Genomic DNA, 27,439 nt, shown 5'->3' on the forward strand with positions numbered 1-27,439 from the left:
TCACTATCAGAGACAGATACTGGACCACCTGGACTGATCTAGTATGGCAGTTCCCATGTTCCTGTGTATTGTGTGTTTCACTACTGCATTTAAATCATTTTTAAATTAAGTAGCCACTGTAGCATTTAGTGCATATAGTCCTTATTTTTGTGTTGTCACTTCTTATACAAGTCTCTATAAAATTACTGAGTTAGAAATGTCCCAGTGCTTTTTTATTTTTAAGAGATGATTTTTGTGTCTTGGATTTTTCTTTGGAGAATGCGTTTACATCCTCCATAGCTTGATTCAGTTTTTAAACAGAGCCAGCATTTGTCCAGTGTGTAGTTGAAACCCTCTGGTTACTTCATGCGCTTTATTGCAGTGAGTCAGTACGTACTGTGCATTTTTAATGCTGTAACAAAAGAAAAAAAAGAGCAATAGCTGGATTAGAAATCAAGAACATAAAGCTAATTAACTCCTGGTTTTCCTGCTGCTAAATGCAGCCAAGTTGCTCTGAGTTTCTGGATCTGATTCAGCTTCATCCCTCTCAATATTGAAACCAAATTCAAAAAGTTACTACAATGTAACAGGAGTGTGCTGGGCAGTTAAATATTCACTTGTGGGAACAGATTCTTTGTGGTGTTCCAACCTGTACTCTTGGGGGAATTCTGTGCCAAAAAACTAAAAATTCTGCACAGCATATTTTAAAATTCTGCATATTTTATTTGTCAAGATAACGCTGTATAATCACACCAGTTTCAATTATTTTGGTAATTTATTTTAAAATACCCATCAGTGTGTGTGTCTGTAACAACAGAAACAATAAAAAAGATTCAGGGAATTTTTTTTGACAAATATATTCCTTTTGAGGCATTTTAATAAAGTAATAATTCATTTAAACTACAATACAGAAATGTATTTCCCACACCTCTCAGAAGCAGTGCAAAGACTTGGGGGAGTCAGGGTAGCTGAGGGAGAAGGAAGTAATTGCTAGGAAGGGGTCTGGGAATGAACCTGGAGGTTTGTTGGGTGTGAGTAGGAATAGTATGGAACAGTTTCGCTGTTTGTTTGGGGGGCGGGGGTTGGGGAGAGGAGGGATTGTTAGGGAGTTGGTGAGCTTCCCCCATGCTGATCCTTAGCCTCTCTCATTCAGTCAGACATGTCTGCTTCTGTCTCCGTGTCCCTGCACCCCCACTCACCCACCTCTCCTCCACCATCCCCATGTGTCTCTGCACTGCCACTCAGCCACCCCTCCTCCCCCTTATCCTCATGTGTTCCTGTACCCCCACTCAGCCACCTCTCCTCCACCATCCCCATGTGTCCCTGCACCCCCACTCAGCCACCTCTCCTCCACCATCCCCATGTGTCCCTGCACCCCCACTCACCCACCTCTCCTCCACCATCCCCATGTGTCTCTGCACTGCCACTCAGCCACCCCTCCTCCCCCTTATCCTCATGTGTTCCTGCACCCCTACTCAGCCACCTCTCCTCCGCCATCCCCATGTGTCCCTGCACCCCCACTCAGCCACCTCTCCTCCACCATCCCCATGTGTCCCTGCACCCCCACTCAGCCACCTCTCCTCCACCATCCCCATGTGTCCCTGCACCCCCACTCAGCCACCTCTCCTCCGCCATGCCCATGTGTCCCTGCACCCCCACTCAGCCACCTCTCCTCCACCATCCCCATGTGTCCCTGCACTGCCACTCAGCCACCCCTCCTCCCCCTTGTCCTCATGTGTTCTTGTACCCCTACTCAGCCACTCGTCTCCCCCACTTCTTGTGTCTCTGCACCCCCGACTCTCATTCAGCCTGTGGATAAATGCTGTCACCCCACTACCTGTTGTTTCCCCACTCCAGTCTGTCTTTGCCACTAGCCTTTCTGAACCCCAATCTATGTGACCCTCCTCAGTGGCCCCATGTGCCCCACTCTGTCTGTCCCCGTCCCCCCTCATATCCCGTACCTCAGTCTTCTCCCTCTCTGTGGCTGGCTGCTTCAGTCAGTGAGCCAGCAGCCCTCTCTTCCGGCTCCACATCAGCTTCTGGTGGATGAAAGGTGTAATTGCAGACTTCCCTTCACCTCCCTGTCAGAATCAATTACTCTGCGGGGGAAAACAAATCTGTGGGGGACGTTAATTCTGCGCTTGCACAGTGGCACAGAATTCCTCTAGGGGTAAACCTAGGAAAGTATCCACAAAGCTGCCCTAATAACTCAGTTAAGGATTGGCATAAGAAAGTCCCTGGCTGGCAGAGAGCTGGTTTAGCCAGCTTTACACCAACCTCTCCCAAAACCCTGTCAGAACAACATGCTGTGTTCCATCCAGTGATCTTTCACCTTCATAACAACCCATAAGAGTCTGTTTACCAGATAGCATAAACTAGAGCAGTCCAGAAGCGGCTCTAAATTATTCTGGGTACGTAACTATTCCCTAGCAGCCTCAGGGATCAGAGAACCATAATGGTGGCCTAAAGCCATATTTGTTGCTTCCTCTCCATAAGGGCATTGGTCAGAGTTGTTGAGGATCTGGCTCTTGGTTTCTGGTTCTCAAGAACTAAGAATTGAAAGGGTTACAATGTCAGTGAAGTTAAACCTTTGCGATCATTTGGAACTGGGCATTTTACCAGCCACTTCGGCAACCTGAGGCCACTATTAATCTTCTGCCAGCAGTCTATGGAAGAATAGAAACTGACATATGAGTGTAGAAGCCCATTACCATAGCAGATTAGGTATGATTTAATCCCAGAAAGTGGACATGTTATAACATTTTGTGTGACTCTGTGGAGTGCTCCACTTTGAGGTACTGAATCAGTCATTGATAATGTGAGTCTTGCTGATCTTGCTTCTTTAAATCAGGAAGACATTTTCAGTCCCCAAAGGTCTCCCTTCCATCAATAGGGTAAAAAAGCATGAAGAGAAATAGATTTTTGTTTTAGCTTGTGTTGCCACATCTTGACACCTTTCTAGCTCGGGTTACATGTTTAATTTTGACTAACAGCAGCTTCTTTGTTTTGGAATCAATAACCTGAGAGAGAGGACAGCACCTTGTGAGAGTGAGAGCACAAAAGGAGCAGAGTGGAAGAAGAGAAATGTAGTTGCAATACAGAAAAAAGTATACTGCTCTGCACCTTGCAGATGGCAAAGAAACCCAGTGAGAGGGAGTTGTGTTCAATTGGAAACAAAAGCTCTGAGCTACAGAGGCAGAAATCTGCAAAGGAGAAATGCTAAGACTGTCTTCCTTCTTCCACAGAGCGTTCCGCAGCCTGGGTGCAGAACACCTGAAAGCTCTGGTACGCTCTGTAAAGAGGATGGAATCTGAGAGTAGGAAATTATCTCACTGTGCTGCCATGGTGATACAACACCCCAAAGGGTCACCTTAATAGCACTGTGTGTATGTAGGAGTGTGTTAGAGTAAACACAAGCCTTGGCTGGCAATCAATGGAAAGCTGCCAGCTCTGATGAGTGATTCTGATCTAATTGTGTTCCATCCCAGAATTGAGTAGGCTTTGAAAATGGCAACGGAGGAAATAGGAAAATACAAGAAATCAGTTAATGAAGGCTCCAATGTATAAATCAGAATTTCAGACTATGCCTAAGAAACTGGAAGATTTTCTGCTTCATGGCCAGTTGCTTTGTTTCTTAAGGTCTATGAAAGGAAATCGACCGGAATAGTCATTGTGAAACAAGCTGTTCCATAATAGCTCCCCATGTAGACACACTGTTCTGGAATAAAAGTCAGTCAATTCTGGAATAATTAGTGCACTCCCAAAGCAGAGTAATTATTGTGCAATAAAGTCATTTTTATTCCAAAATAGCTATTCTGATCAATTTCACCATGTAGCTAAGCCCTGAGTGGTTTCCAATATTATTGCGGAGGTACTGTGTGTTTGTTTGTTACAGGCATTTATGTGTCAGTCTTCACCATCCTGTTTGGAAGGGCTCTATATAATTTAAATTGAAGCAAATGCAGTTCCCATGCACAGGGAACTAATGCTCATGTATGGAGATATGCCAGCAAATACATCCCCTATTGTACATATCTAGTAACACAGGAAGTGTGGTCTTATGTTTAGAACATGGCAGTTGGAGTCAGGAGTCCTTTCTCTGCCACAGATTGGGATGTGTGACGTTAGGTGACTCAGTGAACTTCTCTTCATTTCTCATCAGTAAAATGGGCCTGGTAGTGGTGAGTCCTAACTCATTAATCTTTGCAAATTGCACTGAGAGGCTTGGAAGGAAAGTGCTGTAAGAAGTGTGAGGTATTAAATATGCCAAGGAAACATACTGCACCACCGAGCTGTGTCATGCTCGTGTCAGCTAATCTTTGATGGTAGATACAAAGAAGGAAGTTGGACCTAGGTTACTAATCCCTACCCTCATGGTATCTTTAACTTGCATGCGTGAACAGCTCTCTGATTTCTCCTGACAGTTCTTGATTTTACACTTCACTTAGTTGAATATAGCTGGGAAGAAACCCTATGGTTCTCATCCGCTGTGCAGCACCTACTCAAATACTGTGCAGAGTACCTAGAAAGTGCTTCCAGGGGAGCAGTTCAGAATCTAAATGATAATGCAACTGTAAAATTCAGACTCTCGTAAATGCTAATTTAAGGGAGGTTTTCCATTGTAGAGAAGGGAAACAGTGTATCACTGGAGGAAGGTGCTTATTAAAATGGCTGTCAAGAAAACTCCACTTAACCGATTTAAAAGCAAATTAGTGTGCTTAGTGTCTGCACATGTGTGAACAGGTGAGTGGCATGTACCACTAGGGGGAAATTACAATGAGTCATGGCAAATAGTGGTGATCATGCATTTTATCAAAACTTGTTACATCTGTAGTTTCCCTTGCCTTCCTCCCCTCTGCACTTCTTCCTTCCCCCTTACAAAGGCCTTCTTTGTGGAGCCCATCTGGAGAGGCCAGAGCAATGCTTCTAGCCATAGGCTGGTTGGGCCACCAAAGGGGTGACAAATCTTTAGATTTCAAAACCTCAGGGTCTTCCACAGCATTTGCCATGGTGCCATGTCCTGTGTCTGAATGTCGACACTGATGTGCAAGCGCACAAAACAGGAGGGTAAATTAACTCACAGGTTTCAAACGTACAGTATGATGCCTTTGGGCTAGATCTTTGATCTGTGATCCTTTGAATTACTGCCTTGGCAAGCAGTGACTCGCACTCATTCTCCTTTGCTGGGATTAATAGGGCTGACGGGGGGAAGAGGGGGGAGTTGGTACAAATTACCGGGGTCCGGCGGTCCGAAAGGGGGCCCAGGGCCTGGCTTCCCCAGCTTCGTCGGCTCTGTTTAGCCAGTTCACCCTTGCTGGGGGGCCCGAACCCACTCTCAGCTCCCCTGGGGACTAACTAGGGGAGACTATCTTGTTGACCTCAGTTCTCCTTCTTGTGGCAACCACAGTAAAGCAAGGAAGGGATTATAGAAACCAAAAAGACCCTTTGTTTAGAATGACTTTGCTACCTCTGAATTTTCCTGGAATCTTCTCTTTGGACAGCATACAACTGAAAAAGCAGGACTCGTCGTCAAATGCTAAGGACTCTTGGCAGCTGGAAATATAAGATAATTCACAGATGAAAAATACAAATCCAGGGTGCGGCTAGTAAACTAGATACTTCACTGGTGCAACACACACAGCCTCAGGCTAAGGAGAGTCTAGAATTTGGCTGTCAAGGCATCAGTAATGGAAAATTACTGGGAAAGTAGCTATCAAGAATGGTGAAAGGAAACTGAATCGGGGAGGAAGGATTAAGCAATTGAGTGTGGGTGGAAAGTAGAATAATAGATGTGAAAATTCTGCCTTGCAGTTCTGGTCTCCTAGATAAAAGGGATTAGGGACAAGCTACCTGCAGAAATTTGGCAGAATTTAGTGCACTGCACTTCTTGGGAAGAGGATGTTGTGGTTAACTGGCCTGCATGGGAGTTAAGGTCAGTATTCATCTGAATTATTTTACTGATTTTGTGAGTGAATGTGTTAAATGGATTATTACATTTTTCCATGGAGGATTGTATTACTGTTGTCAGAGACCAGGATGTGGGCAGCTGAGCCAGTGGTTAGAGCTGGAGTAGACAGCCAAGAATGGGAGCCCAGGGGCAGAGCCAGAGTTAGAAGTCAGGAATCCAAGCCAAGAGCCAGACTCGGGTTACGTGGAGCGAGGGAGGGCAGGAGCAGGGCTTGGTCCAAGGCAGAGGCAGGAGCTATCTCACAGCCACCGAAGGCAAATGCATAGAGCAGCCACCGAAGAGCTGCTGGGCTTAAGAGCCAGTCTGCTGACTTTTCCAACCAGTCAGGCAGCCTCCTGCAGGCCTCTGGGCTCATTGACCAGAGACTGGCTCTGCTCCATGCCCTATTCCTGCGTTAAGATAATGCAAGAGAATGGAGGTGGTTGGTTCTGGAGCTCTTGTAGCCATTCATATGGTTGCATCTGCATGATAGTGTTGTTGTTAAATATTTTAGCTAGAGCTTATACGTTCAGAAGCTTAATATGCCTGAGGCCTGGTCTACACTACGACTTTAGGTCGAGTTTAGCAGCGTTACCTCGATTTAACCCTGGACCCGTCCACACAACAAAGCCCCCCCCCTTTTTTTTTTTTTTGACTTGAAGGGCTCTTTAAATCGATTTCTTTACTCCACCTCCAGCGAGGAGATTAGCGCTGAAATCGGCCTTGCCGGGTCAAATTTGGAATAGTGTGGATACAATTCGACAGTATTGGCCTCCGGGAGCTATCCCAGAGTGCTCCATTGTGATCGCTCTGTACAGTGCTCTCAACTCAGATGCACTGGCCAGGTAGACAGGAAAAGGCCCACGAACTTTTGAATTTAATTTCCTGTTTGGCCAGCATGTTTGCAGAGTTCATGCAGAGCTCATCAGCATGATGTGCATATTGCCTGGTCCATACTTTGTGAGATGTCTATAGCCACGTCCCTCTTGTTCAGGCCTGTGTTATGCTGGTTCGGGCCTCCGCACGCGGTTTTGGCCGTGAAACAATTGTCTGGCTGTTGGGCTCTGGGCAGAGGGAGGGGGGCGACTGAACCGACATGGAGCTTAGCAGAGAATTAAAATCAACAGAAGTGGGTGGTGCTTTGCATCAAGGAAAAACCACAAAACAACTGTCAGGCACCAGAATGGGCGCGCTCCAACGATTGAAACTCAAAACCCTGGTTTAGGGCAGGCGCGGTTGATTTCACAAAACAAGATCAGGTCAATTTCTTGTTTTGATGCCATCTATCTTTTTAGCATCTTAAGCTGTCAGCGCAGAGGCAGTGCAGTACGCACTGCAAGCCATCATGCATTTTTCTGCTCGGCTGGGTGGCTCGGCGTAGAAGAGATGCCGCATTACAGTTGCTAAGCCATCATCATCTCCTAGGCTGGCTCGTGCCAGAAAAAAATAATAAAAATAAAGAAGAAGAAGAGAAAAAAAAAAAAGTAAGAAAAAAAAGAAAGAAAAAAAAAAAAAAAAAAAAATAAAAAAAAAAAAAAAAAAGAAAAAAAAAAATAAGAAGAAAAAAAAGGAAAAAAAGAAAAAAGAAAGAAAAAAAAAAAAGAAAAAAATAGAAGGAGGAAAAAAGAAAGAAAAAAGAAAAAAGAAAAAAAGAAAAAAAAAGAGAAAGGAAGGAAAAAAAGAAAAAAAAATAAAAATAAAAAAAAGAGAGGGAGACAAAAAGAAAAAGAAAGAAAAAAAGGAAAAAGGAGAAGAACAGGGAAAAAAAGCAAAAAAAAGAGAAAAAAAAAAAAGGAAAGAAAAAAGACGCGGAACACGGGCGCCCGTGCAAGATAGGAACTGCTAGGGCGCATCTATCATGCTCCCTGGCTGCTCGGGCCAGAGGGACTCCCCTGCTGCCCCAGCCCTGGGCTCCCACCCCCACCCGCACCCCCTGCCACCCCAGCGCTGGGCTCCCTTCTTTCTCCCCCACCAGTGCCCTTTTGTAATTATATAACAAATATTATTATTCCCTTATCCAACTCTTGACAGAAACAAATTGACAGTGGGTACCTAGGGAAAGGCACCAGGCTGTAGTGGCATAATAGTGCCACCCCAATGAGGAATTGTTTTTTCGGCTTCAAGGAAATCTAGCCAGGAGAAGCTCCCATTAGTGCTTTCTAGTGTTGGAAAGGTATCTGAATGTGCAGGGAGTTGATGTGTGACTGAATATTGCCCAGGATCTTGATTTTGCATCTTAAGGCCATGAATATGAAATTGTTTCTGTATACCTCTTTAGGTATTCGTACGCCAGCAGTGCCTAGAACCGTCTTCATCACATACAGAGACAGGCCTTCCTCAGAGGATCCATTCAGTTTCTCTCTTTGCACTTAGATAACAGCTTTGCATTATTTGTTTGCATTCTAGCAACTCGTACTTTAAATGTATTTAATCAAATGTTGGTAGGCTGAGAAAAGCAATAGCTAAGATTTATTGCTATATAAGCACCTTAATTGTTCAGTATGTAGCAGATGGCTTCAGTTTTTGTTGATCGACAAAGAGGGTAATTGTTTAAAATTCCGATAATAAGATGCTCCAGTTTAAAATTAGTTTTTTGTTTTAATTTGCAAGGTGAATATTGTACTATTTTTATAGAACTGCAAAAATGGTCCTATCTCAGACCTTTCAGGATTTGTTCCCCTTGTATTTTGGCCTGTGCTTTTCTGTTGGCCAATTTCTGCTGAAGTTCCGGTAGTTGTAGGCCTGGTGTACACCTAAAATTTAGGTTGACGTAGTTCCATCACTCAGGGTTAGCTATGCTGACTTATCCCCCAGTGTAGACACTTCTAGGTCGATGGAAAAATGCTTCTGTTGGCCTAGCTACCATTGCTCAGGAAGGTGGTGTGCCTGCATCGAAGGTGTAGGCTGTGTATAAGGCAGCATAGCTATGCTAATGTAGTCCCTGGAGTTAGACATGGCCCTATTCTGAGAAACAACAGGAGATTATTCCTCAACTTTAAGGATGCCAGATTAGTTTTTGGTGAAAAAGAAGAGTAGCAATGGCAGGAGGAAAGCTGAATGACTCCAGATTTGTTTTACTCTCTGCTGTACCAACATGCATCTCCTCATGTGGCTAAAGTGTCAGGTGTCTCCTTGGAAGCAGCCTGTCTTCACTTCCTGCTCCTATAGTGCGCTTTAACATAGCCAGCAACAGGACCAGCCCATGTGTACATGGCTGCAGGCTAAGCCGGCAGCCTGCACACCAAATATCTCTCCTTCACTCCCATGGCACACAGCCCAGCCATAAGGGCACATATGGTCCAGCCTCATGGCCATCCTCGCTTTGATCAGTGTGTTACCTTCTCGTGAGGTAGGGAACGGCAAAGGGTAGCAAAACGCAAGTATCACAGTAAAACTGACTAAGAAAAATAATGCACAGAAAAGAGGAGATGGCAGCAACTGTGTTGGGACATGACACAAGGCAGCATGCCAAGAAGCCAGTCCATCCCAGCTGGGGCCTGTGACCAGAAACATAGGAGGGAACATCTACACTTAAAATACTGCATTGGCACAGCTGCACCAATGCAGCTGTGTCGCTCTAGCACGTTAATGAAGACACTCTAAGCCAATGGAAGAGAGCTATCTCATGGGCGTAGTTAATCCGCCTGCCTGGAGGTGGTAGCTACATCGGTGGGAGAAGCTCTTCTGCCAACATAGCGCGGTCTACATGGAGGTTAGGTTGGTATAACAATGTTGCTCAGTGGTGTGAAAAATCCACACTCCAGAGCATTGTAGTTTTACTGATCTAGGTCTTTAGTGTAGACCAGGCCTGAGAAACACTGAAGTAGGGTGTTCTCTAAATCTCAAGGTGCGTTACGTGCTTGTGGTTTTAGCCTTTATAAGCTTGGTAAAATTTGTGGAGAGCAGAGCAGTTTGCCTCTTGCGTGGGGCCATGCTGATTCTCCCTGCATGTATGCTTGTATGAAATAAAGGAGCCTCAGGCTGTCTGATCCAAAATCAACCGTGTGGTCAATTTTCCACAACAATTTGGGGGCTTGTCCGGGATCCTTAGATGACTTCCCCAGACTGGTGGACCCCGGGCAGTCTCCCACCAAACCCTGGGCCCATCTGAAAGGTAAGAGACCTTTTGAAATCTCTATCGTGGGTTGTTGGTGGAGGACTGACCTGTAGGCTCAGGGTTTGGGTGAGTTATAAGCTGGATCTGAACCTTTTTTTTATCAGACATGCCTGACGTCCTTTTAGCATTGTTGCTGTTTGGCAATGGTGGTTATTTGTCCGTTACCCTCCCAGCAAATGTGGTCATTGACAGTGACAATTTCTCCTGGCTTTAGTTTCCGAACACACTGGAGCTGGGGGTGGTTCCAGTGGCCAGAAGGTCCACTGGTTTCCTAAGCCTATCCAAATGTTGGGTATTATTTCAGGGGCGCCAATTAAAAAGCAATTAGGCATATTGGGTGGCTTTACCTCCTATACATCCCAGTGGATTACCCAATCCCACATACATCCCCCCCAAGACCCTGAGAGGATTCGATATGTGGGAGCCCACACTCCCTTAACTGGCCCATAGGCCTGGAAGGAGCACTGTGAGCACCAGCACTTCCACCCAGAGAATTTCTAAGTGTGCCTCCAGGGCCACAAATCAGATGGTACGCTTGAAGCATCTGTAAGGGCAGTGGGCCAAGCTTGGTGCTCAAGATCATTCCGAATGGCCATTAGCTGGTCATTCAGAAACACTGAGGGTGTCATGTGCTCCTTGTCCATTGCTCATAACTCTCTTTAGTGGCATGTCTTTCCTGCAGCTGCAGTTTGAGTTTTAAACAAGAGGACGGGGGCGGGGGGCTGCTGTATGAGCTGAATTGGGGAGGAACATCAAATTCATCAAGAGCCATCAATCATATATAATGGAAGGAGTCTATTTATATCATGATTCACCAGTCTCCATCGCCTTATCATAAAAACCCAGAATGTTCCTGTGTCCTCCTCTTCATCTTCCCCAGTAGTTGCAACAGCATCGTACTTTGCTTTGGTGCTCACACCTTCCATGTCCGTGATATTCTCAGAATAGGGTCAGTAACACTTGCTGTCAAGCCACTGGCCATTGATCTGCTGCCTTCAGGGTCCAGCTTTTCTCCTTGTTCCCAGGATGAACAGGTGCTGCGAAAAGAGGCAAAATCAGTATTTCAGTTTTGTGGCCTTTTTTGTAGTTATCCTTCCCTCACTTCCAGGCAGTCTGTCTGATGGGGGTTACGCTTGTAGTTTTACTCCAAAAGAGCTTGAGTTTCTCGCATGTTGAAAATACCATAGTCAGTTTTCACTAGATAAGCTAAGCACAGCCCTCCTCAGCACAGGTAGCACAGATTCCTCACATCCATTTCTTGTGTCATTTTGCATATGCTCATCGCTTTTGTCTTTTTACTTCTTGTCACGGAGGCGCCTCCTCCTGGCAACTCTGGGATTAGCTCTTGCCAGATGCTGCCTTCCTCTGGTGTTGTCTCTACCCGTTGTCTCTTTCACCCTGCAGCCCCTCTCACTTCTGGAGCTGCAGTTTGCTGTCCATGGCTTGGCCCTCCGGCCAGGTCACTAAGGTTCTCCCCTTCCAGTGGAATCAGACTCCTTCTGGACCAGCTGTCTGTCTGGCATCTCCAGTGCCCTGCGCCACTTCCCAGTGGCTGGTTGGGGAACCCAGGCCCACCCTCTACCTTGAGTTCAAGCCCAGGGACCCTAGGATATGCAGCGAAGGCCTGTATGGTCCTGGCCCTTGCTGCTGTTTCCCTGGACTACTTCCTACATAACTGGCTCCTCTCTCTCTTTGGGTTTGCCAGCCCACTATCCCTCCTCTCAGGGAGTGACGTTGGCATCCTTCCCTGCAGCCCCCCTTTGCTGCTTGCAGCTCCTGGGCTTTGTACAGGTCCCACTTGGTCCTGCCCAGCTGTGCCTGCTTCTAATTAGTGGCCTCCTTGTAGCCTACATCTCTCCCCTACTTGCTGCTTAATTTGTTTAATTAGGCCTGACTGGCTTAATTTACCGTCTCAGGGCCAATGTGGGGAATACACCCCATCATACTTTCCTACCACAGACGTCAGCAACAGTGTACATGAATGACTCCAGAAATCATTACTCATCCTCACTGATAAGGATGATCCCATCAGGTTAATGCAGCTTCATTTCCAGTAGAGTGAATGTTGTTATTGGCATCATAGAGAAACCTAAAGTAAATAGACCATGACCACTGAGAGCAAAGGTCTGTAATGCGTTACCCTGCATAACAGATTGAGCCAATGAGGACCGCGCCAGGGTGAAAAGCTTGGTTGTGAGTCAACAACTGCTGGTGGTATCACTTTTCAATTTGTTCCATCCATCTCCCTTACTCATTTAGCATTTATAGAAGAAATGAGCGAGATCTAATCCTAATATTCCTTTAGGCAGTCTTGGTAGAAAATTGAATACTGCTTCCTTGGATTATGCATAATGTTCTCTCTCTCCACCTCTTGCAAAGTATGTTCCTATCTTTCTCGTTCATACTTCAGATTGCAAGGACATGTAAAATGAACCCATGTGGATTATTTTCTCTTTTGAACCTTATTTGCTACATTCTCTAACTCAGCCCTCCACAGGTGGCAGAGGTTCAGCAGTATTTAGCCTGTCCCCCAGATGGTGAAATGTGGTATTTCATCCAGTTTGTCTGCTAAGGTTCACTGTGGCCCTTTCCCCTTTCATTCATTTTCTCCACTTCTGCAGGATAGAACAGTTGCTGCACATGGTGGCTTTTCTTGGCTTGAAGCCTTTTGTGAGCTTTCCTTATGCTGAACATTCTTTGAGTCTCCCAGTTGGCGCTGCCATTCAGGCGACTCAGCCTACTCATTGATACGTGCTGCTTTCTTTGTCACGTTTCGCAGGGTCTGCTTCTGCTTGTCTGCTTCCTGCTGCGTGTGCTCACGTAGTTCTTGATGATGTCGTTCTCAGATTAAGCTACACATGCCTTTCCATGGACTGTAATGCTTCATCTCAGAGCCATGATTTCCATATCCACTGGCATGTAAGCATGAGTGAATTCAGTCTCCCCCCAAGTTCTATGGTATTTCTTTCTTTCACTGCAGCAGTGGGTTCATTTGGCTTTTTCTTTCTCTCATGCTGCGTAGATTATAACTAAATTGCTGACGTGTTTCTTATATGCAGCTGAGGGGAAAGTTTGATCACTGAAGGCAGTAACTACTGATGTTATCTGATATCAGCGCCTGGCAGAGTGCCAGGGTTTTCAGCCCTTGTTTTGAATCCTGTTTAGCTGAGCTGGAGGGGTCCAAGTGTGCTGTTTCCTGGAGGTCCATTGATATACAGAGATTACAAAAATATACTGATTCCCAGAACAAAAACCAAATATTGAGTCGTTAAGGTCTTCCTTTGTTCATTCCCCATCCATCTCTCTCTCCTTTGTGGGCTTGTCAACATCCTCCTCTTCCACCTCCTTTAATCAGCAGTTCATCATGTTTTGGCTCCATGTCAGTGTCTGCAGCTGGATTTTGTAGAACTATTCAGTTCCATCATCCTTGTCTTCTGTGCCTGGTGCATGGATTGAATGAATTGACTATACTGGATCCCAGTAGAGGTGCAAATGTAACCCATACACCTTCTGGGTGTGGTGTTCTGTCCCATCTAGTGGCACAGAGACCACTTAAAGAGAAAGCAATTAGTGAGTCTGCTCTACAGCCTTAGCTAACAGCCAGGTGGCTTTTAGCTCATTCATAGAGGCTCATGCATTAAACTCCAGAGGTTCCAGGTTTGTTGCTGACGACCGGGATCTGTCGGCATTACAAGTGGGGGCTCATCCGGGATTTCAACTGGGAAGTCTCTGCAGCTCGGGATGTGCTTCTCAGCTAGGGGAAGTACGTAACCCACACACCTTCTGGGTGTGGTGTTCTGTCCCATCTAGTGGCACTGAGACCACTTAGAGAGAGTTCAATGAGTCTGCTCTACAACCTTAGCTAACAGCCAGTTGGCTTTTAGCGCATGCAGTAGAGGCTCATGCGCTAAGCTCCAGAGGCCCCAGGTTTGATCCTGCCCGCTGATGACCAGGATCTGTCAGCATTATGCAAAGATATCTGTAAATGGAATAAATATTGCTCCTGTCCCATTTATTTCACAAGGACACATGTATCACTTTGTAGTGGCACAAATTACTGTAAAATGCTAATTATATCAACTTCTTGCCTTTCCTTCAAGGTTTGGTCAAGTGCTGTCTTTGTGGCCTGTAACTGATTATTTCTTAACAGCATGAGTACCATCTTGAGTTGTGGGGGTTTCATCTCTTATCTGAACGTCTCCCAAACTTTCCCTAATGCTTGGGCTTCATGAGGAAAGGATGGTGCAGCATTTCATATGCCCTTCTGAATATCCTGTCAGTTTGACATCCCTCGGCCCTTCATGAATACATCAAGGGCACAGATGCATTCCAGGAGGTATAGCAAGCACATCCTGGTTAGGAATAGATTGTGTTAATCCATTTTTATCCTGTTTCCTGCCAGTGTCCCGCCTGCTAGACTTCTCGTTCCAAAGATCTGTAGTGTTTTCTGCATAGTTGCTCTTTCCCCTCTCTGCTTTTGTATATGTTTATCTTACTATCTGTATACTGTACCTTATACATGATAGGATATTATAAATGGCACATTTTTACAGGCTTGAGTCTTAATATGATGTGGTGTTACCAAATGTCAAACAGAAAGATTTGTGAACAAATGAAAAAGGTAACTTAGGCCTGGTTTACACTGAGAGGGGATTGACCTAAGATATGCAATTTCAGCTACGAGAAGAGCATAGCTGAAGTTGACTATCTTAGGTCGACTTACCTCGTGTCCTCACGGCGCAGGGTTGACAGCCACCGCTCCCCCATTGACTCTGCTTCCGCCTCTTGCTGCAGTGGAGTACAGGAATCGACAGCAGAGTGATCGGGGATCGATTTATCTTGTCTATACTAGACATGATAAATCGATCTCTGATAGATCAATCACTACCCGCCAATCCGGCGGCTAGTGTAGACGTACAGTTTGAGTTGCAACACTTCCATCTCTTACACTCAAATACTGTTGTTAGAACCAGTAACAAAAAGAAAAATGCATCCATTAGCTTCATGGCAATAATCTTAAACTTTATTCATTTCTCCTAGATTACAGGGAAAAGAAATCTGGGTTCACTTTACCCACCCATCACTCCAGCTTGGCCCAAATTGAACTAGAAATTTACACATGCGGAGACCCAAATGGAGTTTATTGTGGTGGGGGAGCTGTAGACACCCCACAACTCTGAGCAAGGTGGACGAGGTCGGTGGTGAAGTCACATGCAGAGGGGTACCAGCCCAGCCACCCACTCATTCCTCCTCAGTCAGGAGAGAATAAGAAATGTAAAAATCCAGCACTTACTGTTTCAGAGTCATTACCACAGCAAACAGGAGGCACCGTAATAATCTGTTTAGGGGAAAGGAGCCAACTTCACAAAGACGTAATGGAAATTTCCCTGGGAAATACAGCATTGTAGTAGGTCTTGAAGGTGTCTTTTAACCCACTCTAACTGCTAGGATCCAATACCCAAAGCTGTTAAAACTTAAACCAAGATGGAGTTTCATAGTATGCTATGGCAGATAATGGCCTCTCTTTATATCTTCCAGTATCTTTGCCTAAATCTCCAGGAAAGGATGGAAGTGAAAATGGGACTTTGAGCTCTGTCCAACTCAGAAATCACTCTTCAGCAAATGTCAGCACACAGCATGTGCACCACTCATGCCCTCAAAATAGGGCTGAAGTGGGGGTTGAGCCCTGCATGGGCTTCTATGCAATGTAAATCATGGGTTATCTAGGAATCACTAGCTCCCCTTTAGTGAAATCTCTCACTTTTTTCAAGTGATGAGGCACCTCATTGCATTCGTCTTCTATCCAGAGTCTAAGACATACTTTCACACGAGGAATTGCTGTTTAATAATGTCATAGATTCGTAGATTCCAAGACCTGAAAGGACCATTGTGATCATCTAGTCTGACCTTCTCTATATCACAGGCCATATGAGAATCCACCACAACCTTTGGTAAATTGTTCCAGTGGTTAAGTACTTTCAACTTTAAAAAGTTACACCTAATTTCCAGTCTGAACGTTTCTAGTTTTAACTTCTAGTCATTGGCTCATGTTACCCCTTTCTCTGCCAGATTAGAATAGGGCCAAAACGGTGGAGTTCTTTTTTCACAGCTCTTTCACTGACTTTTAGAGTGATCTTGGACAAGTCACTTGTGTCTCAGTTTACCCATCTGTAAAATGTGTGTAATGTATTGTGTACCTCTCAGAGGAGTTGTGAGGCTTAATTTATGTCTATGGAAGTGTTTGAAGTTCCTCAGATTAAAGTGTGTGTGGAGGGAAAGTAACTATTTTCTATCATCTTTAAATTATGTAGATGTGATTTTTCTAGGCACTTTGGGATCTGTTCCATGAAGTTTTAGCTATTTATTTTTTGAACTTCCATCACAAATACTCACTTCTCCATGTCAAGCTATTCCCACTGACAGGACTAGGAGGAGTTGGATGCTTATTTGATGAGGCTCACTGCGTTACGAGAAGTATCAAATCCCATCTTTACCTGTTGGACGACAGTGGGTGAAATCGCCCTCCAGCCTAATTACTGTTAGTGGAAGAATCTCACAGATAGTACCTAATAAGGCATTTGGCCTGTGAGAGGGAGTGTGGCTTTGGGGATCTGCTTACATTACTGCTGAGGTGCAGGCTTCTTAACATGTAAAGGAAGAAAGATCAGGGGCTATCATTTGATCTCCCCTCTCCCCAAAAAGACAGTTACTTTATTTATAAGGTAGCTGTGAGAATGCATTACACAACTTAAATGATAATCTCTCTAAGAACCGATCTTGCGTTGCTTGTTAGCCCTCTTATGGCTCTTTGGATCTCAGCCACTCTAATCTCCGGATCCAGAAATGGTCTGATTGCTCCAAGTACTTTGGAAATGCCCTGCATCCTCAGGGTTAACTATTCTCTTGAGGGTAGGCGTTATGTAAACTCCTCATAAAAATCCTTCCATTTTAGATGAAGTGAGGTGCTCCTCTTAATTATTGATTTCTGGGATGTTTCTTTTGATTTCTCCTTTTGTACCTGCCAGCTGAACAGACTCCTGTGGGCCTGGTCTGCAGCCCTGACTCATCCAAGTAGGCTCTCGTGGAGTTGACTTGAATGTAGCTTAGGGTCGCAGGATCTAGCTCAGTGTTTGTCCCAGTGAGAGGAAACCGAAATGTAGTTTTGGTTAAATATTAAAGGTGGCTAATGTCTGATATTCTCTGTCCTTGGAAATCCTAGTAAGAATCTATTTTTCCAGGATTTTTATAAATTATACGCCACAGGTAACCCCTAGCCCCCAGCGTGGTTAGATGCCAAGCTATGATGACTCTTGTTCCCGTGCAGTAGGTTAAATGGCTTAGCCTAATTAGGGCACTGGGAAAGAATTTCATATCTTTCTAGGTTCTGTTTGTTTATCTTAGCGCTTTATGGTGCCTCTTATCACTGTAGGATCTACGCATACTTCCTTTAAAATCAATAGCAATAGCAAATTCCCAAGTGGATTTCATTCACCTTTTGGCACTTCTCCCTTTTTGAGGTCAACGTTCTGCTAACAACATCAGGGTGGGGTGGGGGTTAAATTTTATTAATTTGACCCTTTTTATTGGTAAGGGCTTAGAGAAAGAGGGGCTGTCAGTGTTGTGTCACTGTTAAGATAAAATGGCTTTTTTATATATGAAGATTTTGCGACATTCTCTAAAGATAATCAGACTCCAAATTTGCTTCATCTTCTCTGCAAGTTTGTTTTGTAGCCAGATCCCCTCATCAGAGAATGCTTTCTCCCCAGCTCTCCTGTGCTTTGTCTTGGGTTTTGTGATCTGCATTAGCCCAAAGGAGTGCAGCTGTCATAGTGGTTGACAGATCAGCATTCAGTCTTTGATGTAGCTAGGACATGACCCATTTGTGACATTCCCTTCTGGTGTTATCTGGACTGGTGATCTGCTAGGTCACTCCAATCCTAGACTCTGGGAGCCAGCCTCACCCTGCTCTGCTGTGAGAACTCCCACTCCTGAGCTGTTCATGCACAGCCTCTGGCATGTGAGCTGCTCCTCGGATTATGCAACCGAATAACACTAGCCAGTATCTCCTGTCCCAAACACAATCCTCGGAGCCTCCGTCTTGCAGTGTCCAGTTATGCCCGCTGGATGCTGCAAGCTTATATGAGTTTGTCAGTTTAACAAAGAAATTGATATGTTCCAGGCTTGTTATCCCAAGGGGAGTCTCTGACATGCTTCAAACCAAACTCACTGCTTCAGGTAGAATAAACAAACATGTATTAACTACAAAAGATAGATTTTAAGTGATTCTAAGTCAAAGCATAACAAGTCGGATTTGGTCAAATGAAATAAAAGCAAAATGAATTCCAAGCTGATCTTAACACTTTCAGTGTCCTTACAAACTTAGATGCTTCTCACCACAGGCTGGCTGGTTGCTCTTCAGCCAGGCTCTCCCCTTTGATCAGCACTTCAGTTGCTTGGTGATGGTGTCTGTAGATGGAGGTGGAAGAGAGGAAGAGCCTGGCAAACATCTCTCCCCTTTATCATGTTCTTTCTTCCCTCTTAGCTTTGCCCCCCCACCCCTTTTCAGAGTCAGGTGAGCATCACCTCATCACAGTCCTAGACTGACTAAGGAAAGGGGAGTGACTCACTCGAGAGTCCAACAGATTCTTTTGTTCCTGTGAGGCTGGGCTGGGTTTGTCCCATACACGCCCTGTTGAGGTGTGAACTGCCCCTCTGCTCCTGGAGAGTTTTTGCCTGGGCTTATTTTAAGCCATAAGGACACATTTTCAGCCTCATAACTATCTACATGAAATTACAACCTGTAACATCACTATAACAACCATGCTCAGTGCATCATGAGCCTTCCGAAGACACCCAACATGACAAACTTTGTATTGGATACCACACAATCATTTTACAAGGATGAACATGGGGCTGCTGAGTGTTCCCCCAAGGTACAGAACGTTATACAGTTAAATTAAGGGTTCTTATACCATGCCCGTCACAGTAGTGTCTGAGCCTTCTCTCCAGCATTGGTTTGGGATCATCTGTTAACGAAGATAGGTGTGTTTTCTGGTGATTTCAAGGGGATTTGTAAGTATGGGTGGGCATCAGTCCTTCCTGTCTGCTGTGTTTCTAAGTCCATAATTCTTTCTAGTGCTGTTAATTTTTTTCTTGAGGTCCAAAGAAAACATTGCAAAGCAGATCATCATATTTCTCTCCTTGAATTAAACTATCTATTTACAACTCTTTTTTTCCAGTAACTCGTCATAACCACCTAAAGGATTTCATGTTGGTGGTGTCCATTGTCATTGGAGTGGGTGGCTGCTGGTTTGCCTACATCCAGAACCGGTACTCAAAGGAGCACGTGAAGAGGATGATGAAAGACCTAGAAGGGCTTCATAGAGCTGAGCAGAGTCTACATGACCTTCAAGAAAGGTGGGTCCTACTTAAGCTTTGCCTGGAGGTGGATGGTTAAGTCTCCACGGTTCGTTTGGATTGAGCCAGTAGCAGTCAGCCTCTTATTCTGTGAGGATGCCAGCCATAAGTACCTGACTGCTTAGGTCATCATAGCAAACCTATTACCCAGTTGACATTACTGATGTGGCTTCACAATCTTTGAATCCATTTGGTCAGCTAGTTAAGAAATTTGGACATAACCCCACCCTTGCCACTCCCTGCACAATGTGCACTGGTTAGATGTACTTGGGATGTGCCCCATCAAGACTAGAATAGTTAAAACTAGCCTCATATGCTATTATAAAGCCTGCTGCTGTCGTGTAAAGTCACTATGCTGAATTGGCAGCATGAGGCACAAGCATCTCATGTATTTTTAGTGGACTTGAGCAGCACAGATAGTAGTTAAGGCTGAATGCTGATTTCCACCTTAATTCCCTTTTGTTGGTTGCTCAAGTTTTTTTCAAATTTTGGTTGGGCTGTAATTTTTAGAAAGAGAATAAATTTTGTAGGACCGTTTTCACCAAATCAGTTGTGCTGTTCTTGAGACGGTTAAATATGAAGGGCTTCTCCCCCCCGTCCCCCCCCAAATCCATCATATTCTAACTAGAACTTTCGTACTTTGATAATTAACATCTGCAAGCATTCTGATTCTTACCTAACATGACTTGGATGCCCCTGTTGTAGTTGACAGGGGCTTGACACCCTTGTGTTTGAGCCTATTGTCTTACTTTAAATGGGCACTTGCTCCTGATGCGTCATACTTTCCTGTGCTACAGCAGTGAAGCAGGTCAGCAATTGTTCCTTTGTGTCATTCCAAATTATATTGAAAGAAACCAGAATTCTTTTGCTTTCCTTTTAAAATCACAAAATAGACCTGTTCCTACAGGAAGAAAGGGCCTTTCAAAAAGAATGTTAAGTAAGCTGGCTCCTTCAGAATCCATCATCTGAACTGACTCAGGTTGCATCTTCATATTAGCCAAGAGAGAGTGAAACACATCAATATTCTGGAAATGGTTCAGGAGAGGAATTTGGCCAAATTTCCTCATGGATTCTTCCTCTGAAGAATCTGGAGGAGCCACTGCTTCCCAGGCACTACAGGGATATCCAGATCTCATGAGTTGTTTACTAGGAAGCACAAAAAAAAGTTAGAAAATTCAGTACTGGAACATTAAACGTAAGCAGCTGAACTGTCTCTTGTTCATCATAAATGCATTTCATTTCTTCTTTGACAAAATATTGTGGGCTGAAGAATGCAATTTTTACTCACACGAGTAATGGCATTGACCTCAATGTGGCTACTTATGTGTGTAACGGCTGCTATAGGTCCTATTTATGGACAAAGGGCTACTACTGACAATCTCGTTTTCTTTTTTAAAAAAGGTTCGTTTTTTGCTGAAATCACCATTTTTAACAGAGCCTGGTAGATTTTGGCTCTAATTATTTTTACTTGTGTCTTGAATATAATTTTCAAAGATAAAGAGTCCAGTTTGGTTGCCATAGAAGTCGATGGCTAAACTCCCAGTGACTGGAGTAGGAGCAGACTTGTATTCCAATTGTGTGTGCGCGCTAGCTCATATGAAAAGTTGTCTGTACATGTGCCAGCATCCCAAGAATGTAAACCTGCCATGAAGGTTTTTACAGACACTTCAGCCATTGGAATCGGTGCCGTATACACACTCAGTACTGGAGCCCAGTTCTTCACCTATCCTGTCCAAACAGCTGGTAGGAAGTAGCCCTGCTCATGGATGTTGTGTTTGTGAGAACTTTCTTCTGTCAAGTAGCTCTGTGTGATGACATTAGCTGGCATTCACCTAAAAGGAAAGATGTGTGTCAAGATGATGTTGCCAAACTCCCTGCCTTCCCTTCTCCGTGACACACACATATGATCTGCTTTGTTCCTGACATGAAGAGAGGGAAAAACTACATTTACTGTTACGTCTTTGAGGCAGCCAGTTCTGAGCAACAAATCATTTCAGAGTTGTGTATAATTTTACCATTGCCAGATTGGCAGTTCCCTGAAGAAAAAGGATTTACTGAAGTGAGAAACCGTTAGGATTTCCTAGCTGAAGTCTGACTGCCCATTGAGATAATTACTGTAGAGAGCATCTGAATTTTACTCTGTACCTTTAAGTGTATGCTTTTAGGTAGGACCTGGAGGTAACTGCTGAGTTTATGCTGGGGATTCAAGAGTAAGTTACCCTGTAGGCATTGGGCCTAAATACTAACATTGCTGCAAACATGCTGTGTAAGACATGACCTTGGGATCTGCCATTGAAGATAGGACAACATAAACAAGGAGATGTCGGTGAACATTAGCTAATGTTATCTAAAGCCAAACAGGAAGAAACCTGAAACCGCACACGCCAGGCATGGCTAAAAGCTCCTCCTGACAGGTCTGCAGAGCATTAGAGTAGGAAGGACTGTCTGTGGATAGAGCACTGACCTGGAAGGAAGGAGGGGAGTGATCATTTTCTGGCTCGGCCACAGACTCCCTGGTGACCTTATGCAAACTGACTTGCCCAGGGTAGAGTCAGTCCCCTTCTGTAAAAAGGAAATAATACTCCCCTACCTCACAAGCTGCTGAGAGGATACATTGATTAGTCTGCGAGGTGCTTAGGTGCCACAGTGATAGAGAATGCTATGTACAAGGCATCTTTCAGTGGTCCAAATGGAAGTCCTTCCATGGTTCTCTTTGAAAAATTGTGAATAATCTGGGTTCCAGACAAACGATGTGAGTTACACTGAAACAGGTGTCTGTCCCAGATGCTGAGTACATAATACCTTTTCCACGGCCTGTCAAATGGCTACTCCATTGCCTCACTTAGAACTTTGTGAGGGGCGTTGAGATACCTGGAGCAGGAAAGATTGATCCAGCAAGCCAAATTCTGTTCTAATCTAAAACATTTACAGGATATCCCTTAATGGAGACTGTTCCCAGGAAGTCTTCCAGATTGCTTGCACTTACATCAGTGTAAATTCAGAATAACTCCACTGAACTCAGTGGAGCTCCACCAGTCTAAAACTGTGTGTGTGGGAATCTAGTCACAGTGACTGAGAACATGCAGGGGAAAGTTTTTTGTTGTCTCTGGTGAGCACCAGAGGAAATGATGGATTGTCGTTTTCATGAAACATGAATCATTAAAGGGTGGGGAACAGAAGAAGTCTGACTAGTGCATTCAAGAGAAATCTTAAGGATTAATCTTCCTGCCCTTGCCCCCCCCCAATGACACACATGCCACAGGGACATTTCCCCTTTAAAGAGAGGGTATTCTAATGTGTGTGGAGTGTTAACAAGCTAGCATGGAAGTGATGGAGCAATGATCCATGGAAGGCAGAGAGCGTGGGTTTATCTCTAAACTTGGAACGTCTCCGTAGGATTCTTTTAAAATTAGGACTGAAAACATTTTGTGTTTCTCAGCAGAACTGTAAATTGAAAATAAACCCTTGTCCAGCAGCACAGCCAACAAAATGGCTGAAGAAAGTCCAGCCCATCCAAATTTTGTTTTGAATTGCCATCTCTACACCATGAGGAGACTTGTGTTTACACTGTTCTCAGTGAACTGCACTCGTAAGTGGAGCAGTGGACTGCTCCCCTCTAGCCTCTGCTCCCAAAGCATGGCTTTCATTTGTGCATAGTAATGTTTCGAAATGCGTCTTTAACATTCTTCCCATTTTTTAAATCTGGGCTATGAAGTAAACAGAAGGCAGATAGAGTCCTTTAGTTTTGTACACGGTCTCGAAGAGAGCAGTCTAAATGTGTATATTACACAGAGCAGAATTCTGCGATAAGGATCAGCCTCACCTTGTTTTGTTCGTTTGTATCTGAATGGTGATTTGTGGGCCCATGAACCAGGCTTTTCGCAAAGTCTTGTGCATAGAAGCAAAGTCTCGTGCAGGCAAGTTCTGCTTCCCTATCCCTCTTCGAGCTTTAACAAAAGTCAGCCCTCCTGGCATCTGGTTTGTTCGCACAAGTTGCTTCCTGCAAACAGTCACTCTTCTTGGGGCTGGAGGTTTTCCTTGCCATCTCTCCTCAGAGGGTCTTGATTACTCCTAGTACATCTAAAGGAAACCTGCCAGCCAACGCTTCTAGTGGTCTGGGCAGGTATCCTTGCCTTTGATTGCAGTTTGTTCCTGGTGCACCTCAGAGCTGCTGTGCTGCACATGTCTCACAGTCCTTCCCCTTCTTTTGGTTTGGAAAGGGGGGTAAATAATCAGAAACTGGGCTGTTACTCCATTTTGGGGGTTGGATACCCTGAATAAGACAAGATTTCGTGCCTGGAAATGCTTTTGCTTTTAGCTGGGATGATTCATCTTGCAGTTTAGTTTTTAAAAGTCTTCCGCAGCCTGGTCTATAGCTATTTTAGTAGCCAGTCATTGAGTCTTTACGCTTAAGCCCAATAATGGTTTCATTGGCTCAGTTTATGCCTGCCTGACCTCAGAAAGCTTGTATCCTCGTAACTACTAAACCATACTGAAGTTATCCTAAAACTCCAACAAATCCTAAAAAGGAAACTGACTGACCAGAACCTGGAGTATAAATAGAAAGGATGGGTTTGTTTAAGTTGGGACCGTAACCTGACCTGCAAGGACAAGGGACAAAAGTGTCCTCACAATGCACTGTGGGTCAGAAGGTCTCTACTATTTAAACACACTGTTGTGTCCGGCTATTATTGATTTACCTTCTACTGTAGCACAGGATCTCTGGAGAAAAGAGGAAAACAGCTCAGAGTTTAAGGCCAGAAAGTACCATTAGATTATTTAGTCTGACGTCCTGGACACCGCAGATCATGGAATTTCATCCAGTTACCCTGGCACTGAGCCCAATAATGTGTGTTTGACTAAAGCATCTTTTAGAAAGGCATCAAAAGATGGAGAATTCACCACTTCCGTTGGTAGTTTGTTCCGGTGGTTAATGACCCTGTTAAAAAAGAGTGCCTTATTGCCAGTGCTTAATTAGGTGCTGAGGGCTCAGGCAATTTTTTTACTTTCATAACTGATGCGGCAAGCCCAGAGGTGCCAGGACTTGGGACTGCCAGGCCCAGAGGTGCCGGGGCTCGGGACTGGCACAAATTAAGCCCTGCTTATTGCTAAGTTGAATATGTCTGGCACAGCTTCCAACAATGGTTCTTGTTCTGTTTTTCTCCACTAGATTAAAGAATACTCCAGTACCCAGTGTTTTCTCCCCAGGAAGGTACTTATACATCATTAGTCTTTGTAGCCTAAATGATAAAGTGAACCCCGCCCACAAACACACACAGTTCAACTGAATAAATGCTGCAGAAACATTGTCTTAAAACTGGCAGTCAGTCTACCTGTTAGAAATGATCATTGTACTTAGTTTATTTTAAAGAATAACTAACATTTGGAATTTGAAGTGGTTTTGGTGACAAACACTAGAGATTTTTTTTATGTGGAGATATACCTATCTCACAGAGCTGGAAGGGACCTTGAAAGGTCATCAAGTTCAGTCCGCTGCCTTCACAGCAGGACCAAGTATCATTCCTGACAGATGTTTGCCCCAGATCCCTAAAAGGCCCCCTCAAGGATTGAACTCACAACCCTGAGTTTAGCAGGCCAATGCTCAAATCACTGAGCTATCCCTCCCCCAGTGACCTTGTTCTTTGTACAGGCCAGTTGGAGCGAGTCAGGTAGAATTTGTCCTAGTGCATCCTCTCCTGCTTTGCAGCTCATGTTTTCTTCCTCTGTAGCTTAATTCTTCCTCGGTGTACTCACGGGGCTGCAGCGCCAGGGGGCTGTGTCAGAGGGAGGTAGCAGCAGAGGCTTGGAAGCAAATGAAAATGCAGTAAAAAGCCTTACCCAGCAGGCTGAGCAAGGGTACCCGGAAAGCTATTGAACAGAGCAGTGTTGGGTCCTTGAAAATCCTGGGATTCGCCAGCATCAGTTTCCCTGATCCAAGGGTAAATGATCTGTAATTTTCTCTTGCATCCATGCAAAATCAATACTGATTTAATCCCATGTTGGAGAAAATTAACCACTCCTCAGAGGAGGGTGTGTCTGAATTTGGATCCAGTGGGAAATGGAGTATTTTGACAGATCTCATATGCAAATATACATGTGCACAGTAACGTCCCGAGGCCCATTAAAACTCAAGTATTTACCTCCTTGGAGTAGAGTGATATAGATTATATCCATTTCCATAATGGCAAAGGCCTTTGTGTCTGGGTTTCTGTGAATGCGCAGAAGACTCAAATGAATTTGCAGCGCATTACATCAGACTGTGGCTTGTGTTCTTCTAGTATTTAAAAAATGAACGTGGCTGAACATCTGAAGTTGGTCATTTAGTTTCATGGCAAACTTTTCTTTGAGTTTTCTTAATGTTGGCGTTTCAGTGCCACAGAGACTCTGTGCTGAATTGTGCTTTCCCTCTGGATTTACAGCAGCATCTCTCCACTGTTATCAGTGGAGTTCTCTGGGTTTACCCCAGTGCAGGTGAGAGCAGAATTTGGCCTTGTATGTCTTCACGAGTGTGCAGCTATCATGCAGTAATTGCTTAGTGGGCTCCTTCACCCAGGGACACGCAGCCCTGCATGCACTAGCAGTTCCATGTGCCTGTGTGCATTAGGCTGCAGAAGGCCCAGGAGGAACACCGCACGGTGGAAGTGGAGAAGGTGCATCTGGAGAAGAAGCTCCAAGATGAGATCAGCATCGCCAAGCAAGAGGCACACCGACTGCGGGAGCTGCGCGAGGGGACGGAGAACGAGCTGAGCAGACAGAAATACGCGGAGCAGGAGCTGGAGCAGGCAAGTATTGCATAGCATACGTACAAGCAGAAACGGGGGGCGGGACACCCACACACTGTATGGCCATTGCTGCATCCCCCTGGGAAACACAGCTGGACTCTACTTAGTGTGCCCTGTTGCCACCTTTCTCTCAGTTGACCTTAGGGATAGGAGAGATCCAACTATCTCTTCCACTTCCTCAGATAATACTTTCCCCCCAAAGGCACCTTCTCATTGGGCCCATCCGTGCTGCTCTATGCAGTTACCAGAGGGGATCCCTGGAGAGCAACGCAAGACGCGCTTCCAGTGCTGAATGTGCTGCCCCTCACTCCACAGCTTCTGCCATCCCTGAAGGGAAGGTATGGAGTTTGATCCATACCTCTGATCCTTCTGTGCTGAGACCCAACCAGGGGGCTGGCCCCTTCCCCTTTGTATGGCACTTTACATACTGTGTTTTAGGAGAACTTGAGGCAGCAATTAAATTCGTTCTAACCTGCTTCTGGAACACCCCCATCCCCCTCTTCCTCTAAGAGCCTCCATGCAACTTAAACACCTGCTGCCAGAGTTGAGTATTTACATACAGTTTCCCAAGACAGTAGTTTCCTGTTTAGGCTATCACACACAAATACACCTTAAAATACACTACAGTCTAGCACAGCCACCCACGTGTTGTCATATAAATACAAGTTGTATTGTTTGCATTGTGTGTCAAGTCACACCCATTGCCCCCTTCTTGCTTCTTTAAATTTGTAATGAAAGCTGAAGCCAGCGGTGACTTAACCAATCTGTTGTTTCTTAGAGGCCTTCCTGTGGGATTCATTGAGTGGGTGAGTAATGGCTTTATCCACTCAGCGTGCACTGTGTGATGTAACATAATCACCACTGAAATGAACTAGAGGACACAGAAGTAATTCACTAGCCACTCCCACTGACTGTACAAGCCAAAGGCAACCTGTCAAAGTCGCTTTTGGGATACTTTGGGGTCCCTGTGAATCCTGAAATCTGAGCTGCTCTTTCACCAGTTGATGATGCTAAGATGATCTGGTTTTTCAAAGACCGTGTTGGAGTCTCCTACTGGAGAGTAAAGTTAGCCACGCCTTAGTGAGGTGGGCTCATCTGTACTAGAGTTTACACACTGACCCCTTCCAGTGATGTCAAACCCGACCGATATTATAAACCCTGCTCATGCTTCAGTCTTTCCAGAGCCCTTTCCCCCTT

The 27,439-nt window shown here is 44.8% G+C and overlaps 1 protein-coding gene across 5 annotated transcripts in view; it reads left to right on the plus strand.

The window, feature by feature from the left end:
* STIM1 (stromal interaction molecule 1) overlaps window positions 1–27,439 on the plus strand; it is a 174,623-nt gene that overhangs the window by 123,703 nt on the left and 23,481 nt on the right. For all 5 annotated transcript variants that reach the window (XM_075061860.1, XM_075061861.1, XM_075061862.1 and 2 more), the window contains 2 exons: window positions 19,283–19,460; window positions 26,065–26,242. In XM_075061860.1, the coding sequence (XP_074917961.1) occupies window positions 19,283–19,460; window positions 26,065–26,242 (356 nt within the window). The remainder of the gene's footprint in view (window positions 1–19,282; window positions 19,461–26,064; window positions 26,243–27,439) is intronic.

This window comes from Chelonoidis abingdonii, chromosome 1 (genome assembly GCF_003597395.2).
Source record: "Chelonoidis abingdonii isolate Lonesome George chromosome 1, CheloAbing_2.0, whole genome shotgun sequence".
Lineage (NCBI taxonomy): Eukaryota > Metazoa > Chordata > Testudines > Testudinidae > Chelonoidis > Chelonoidis abingdonii.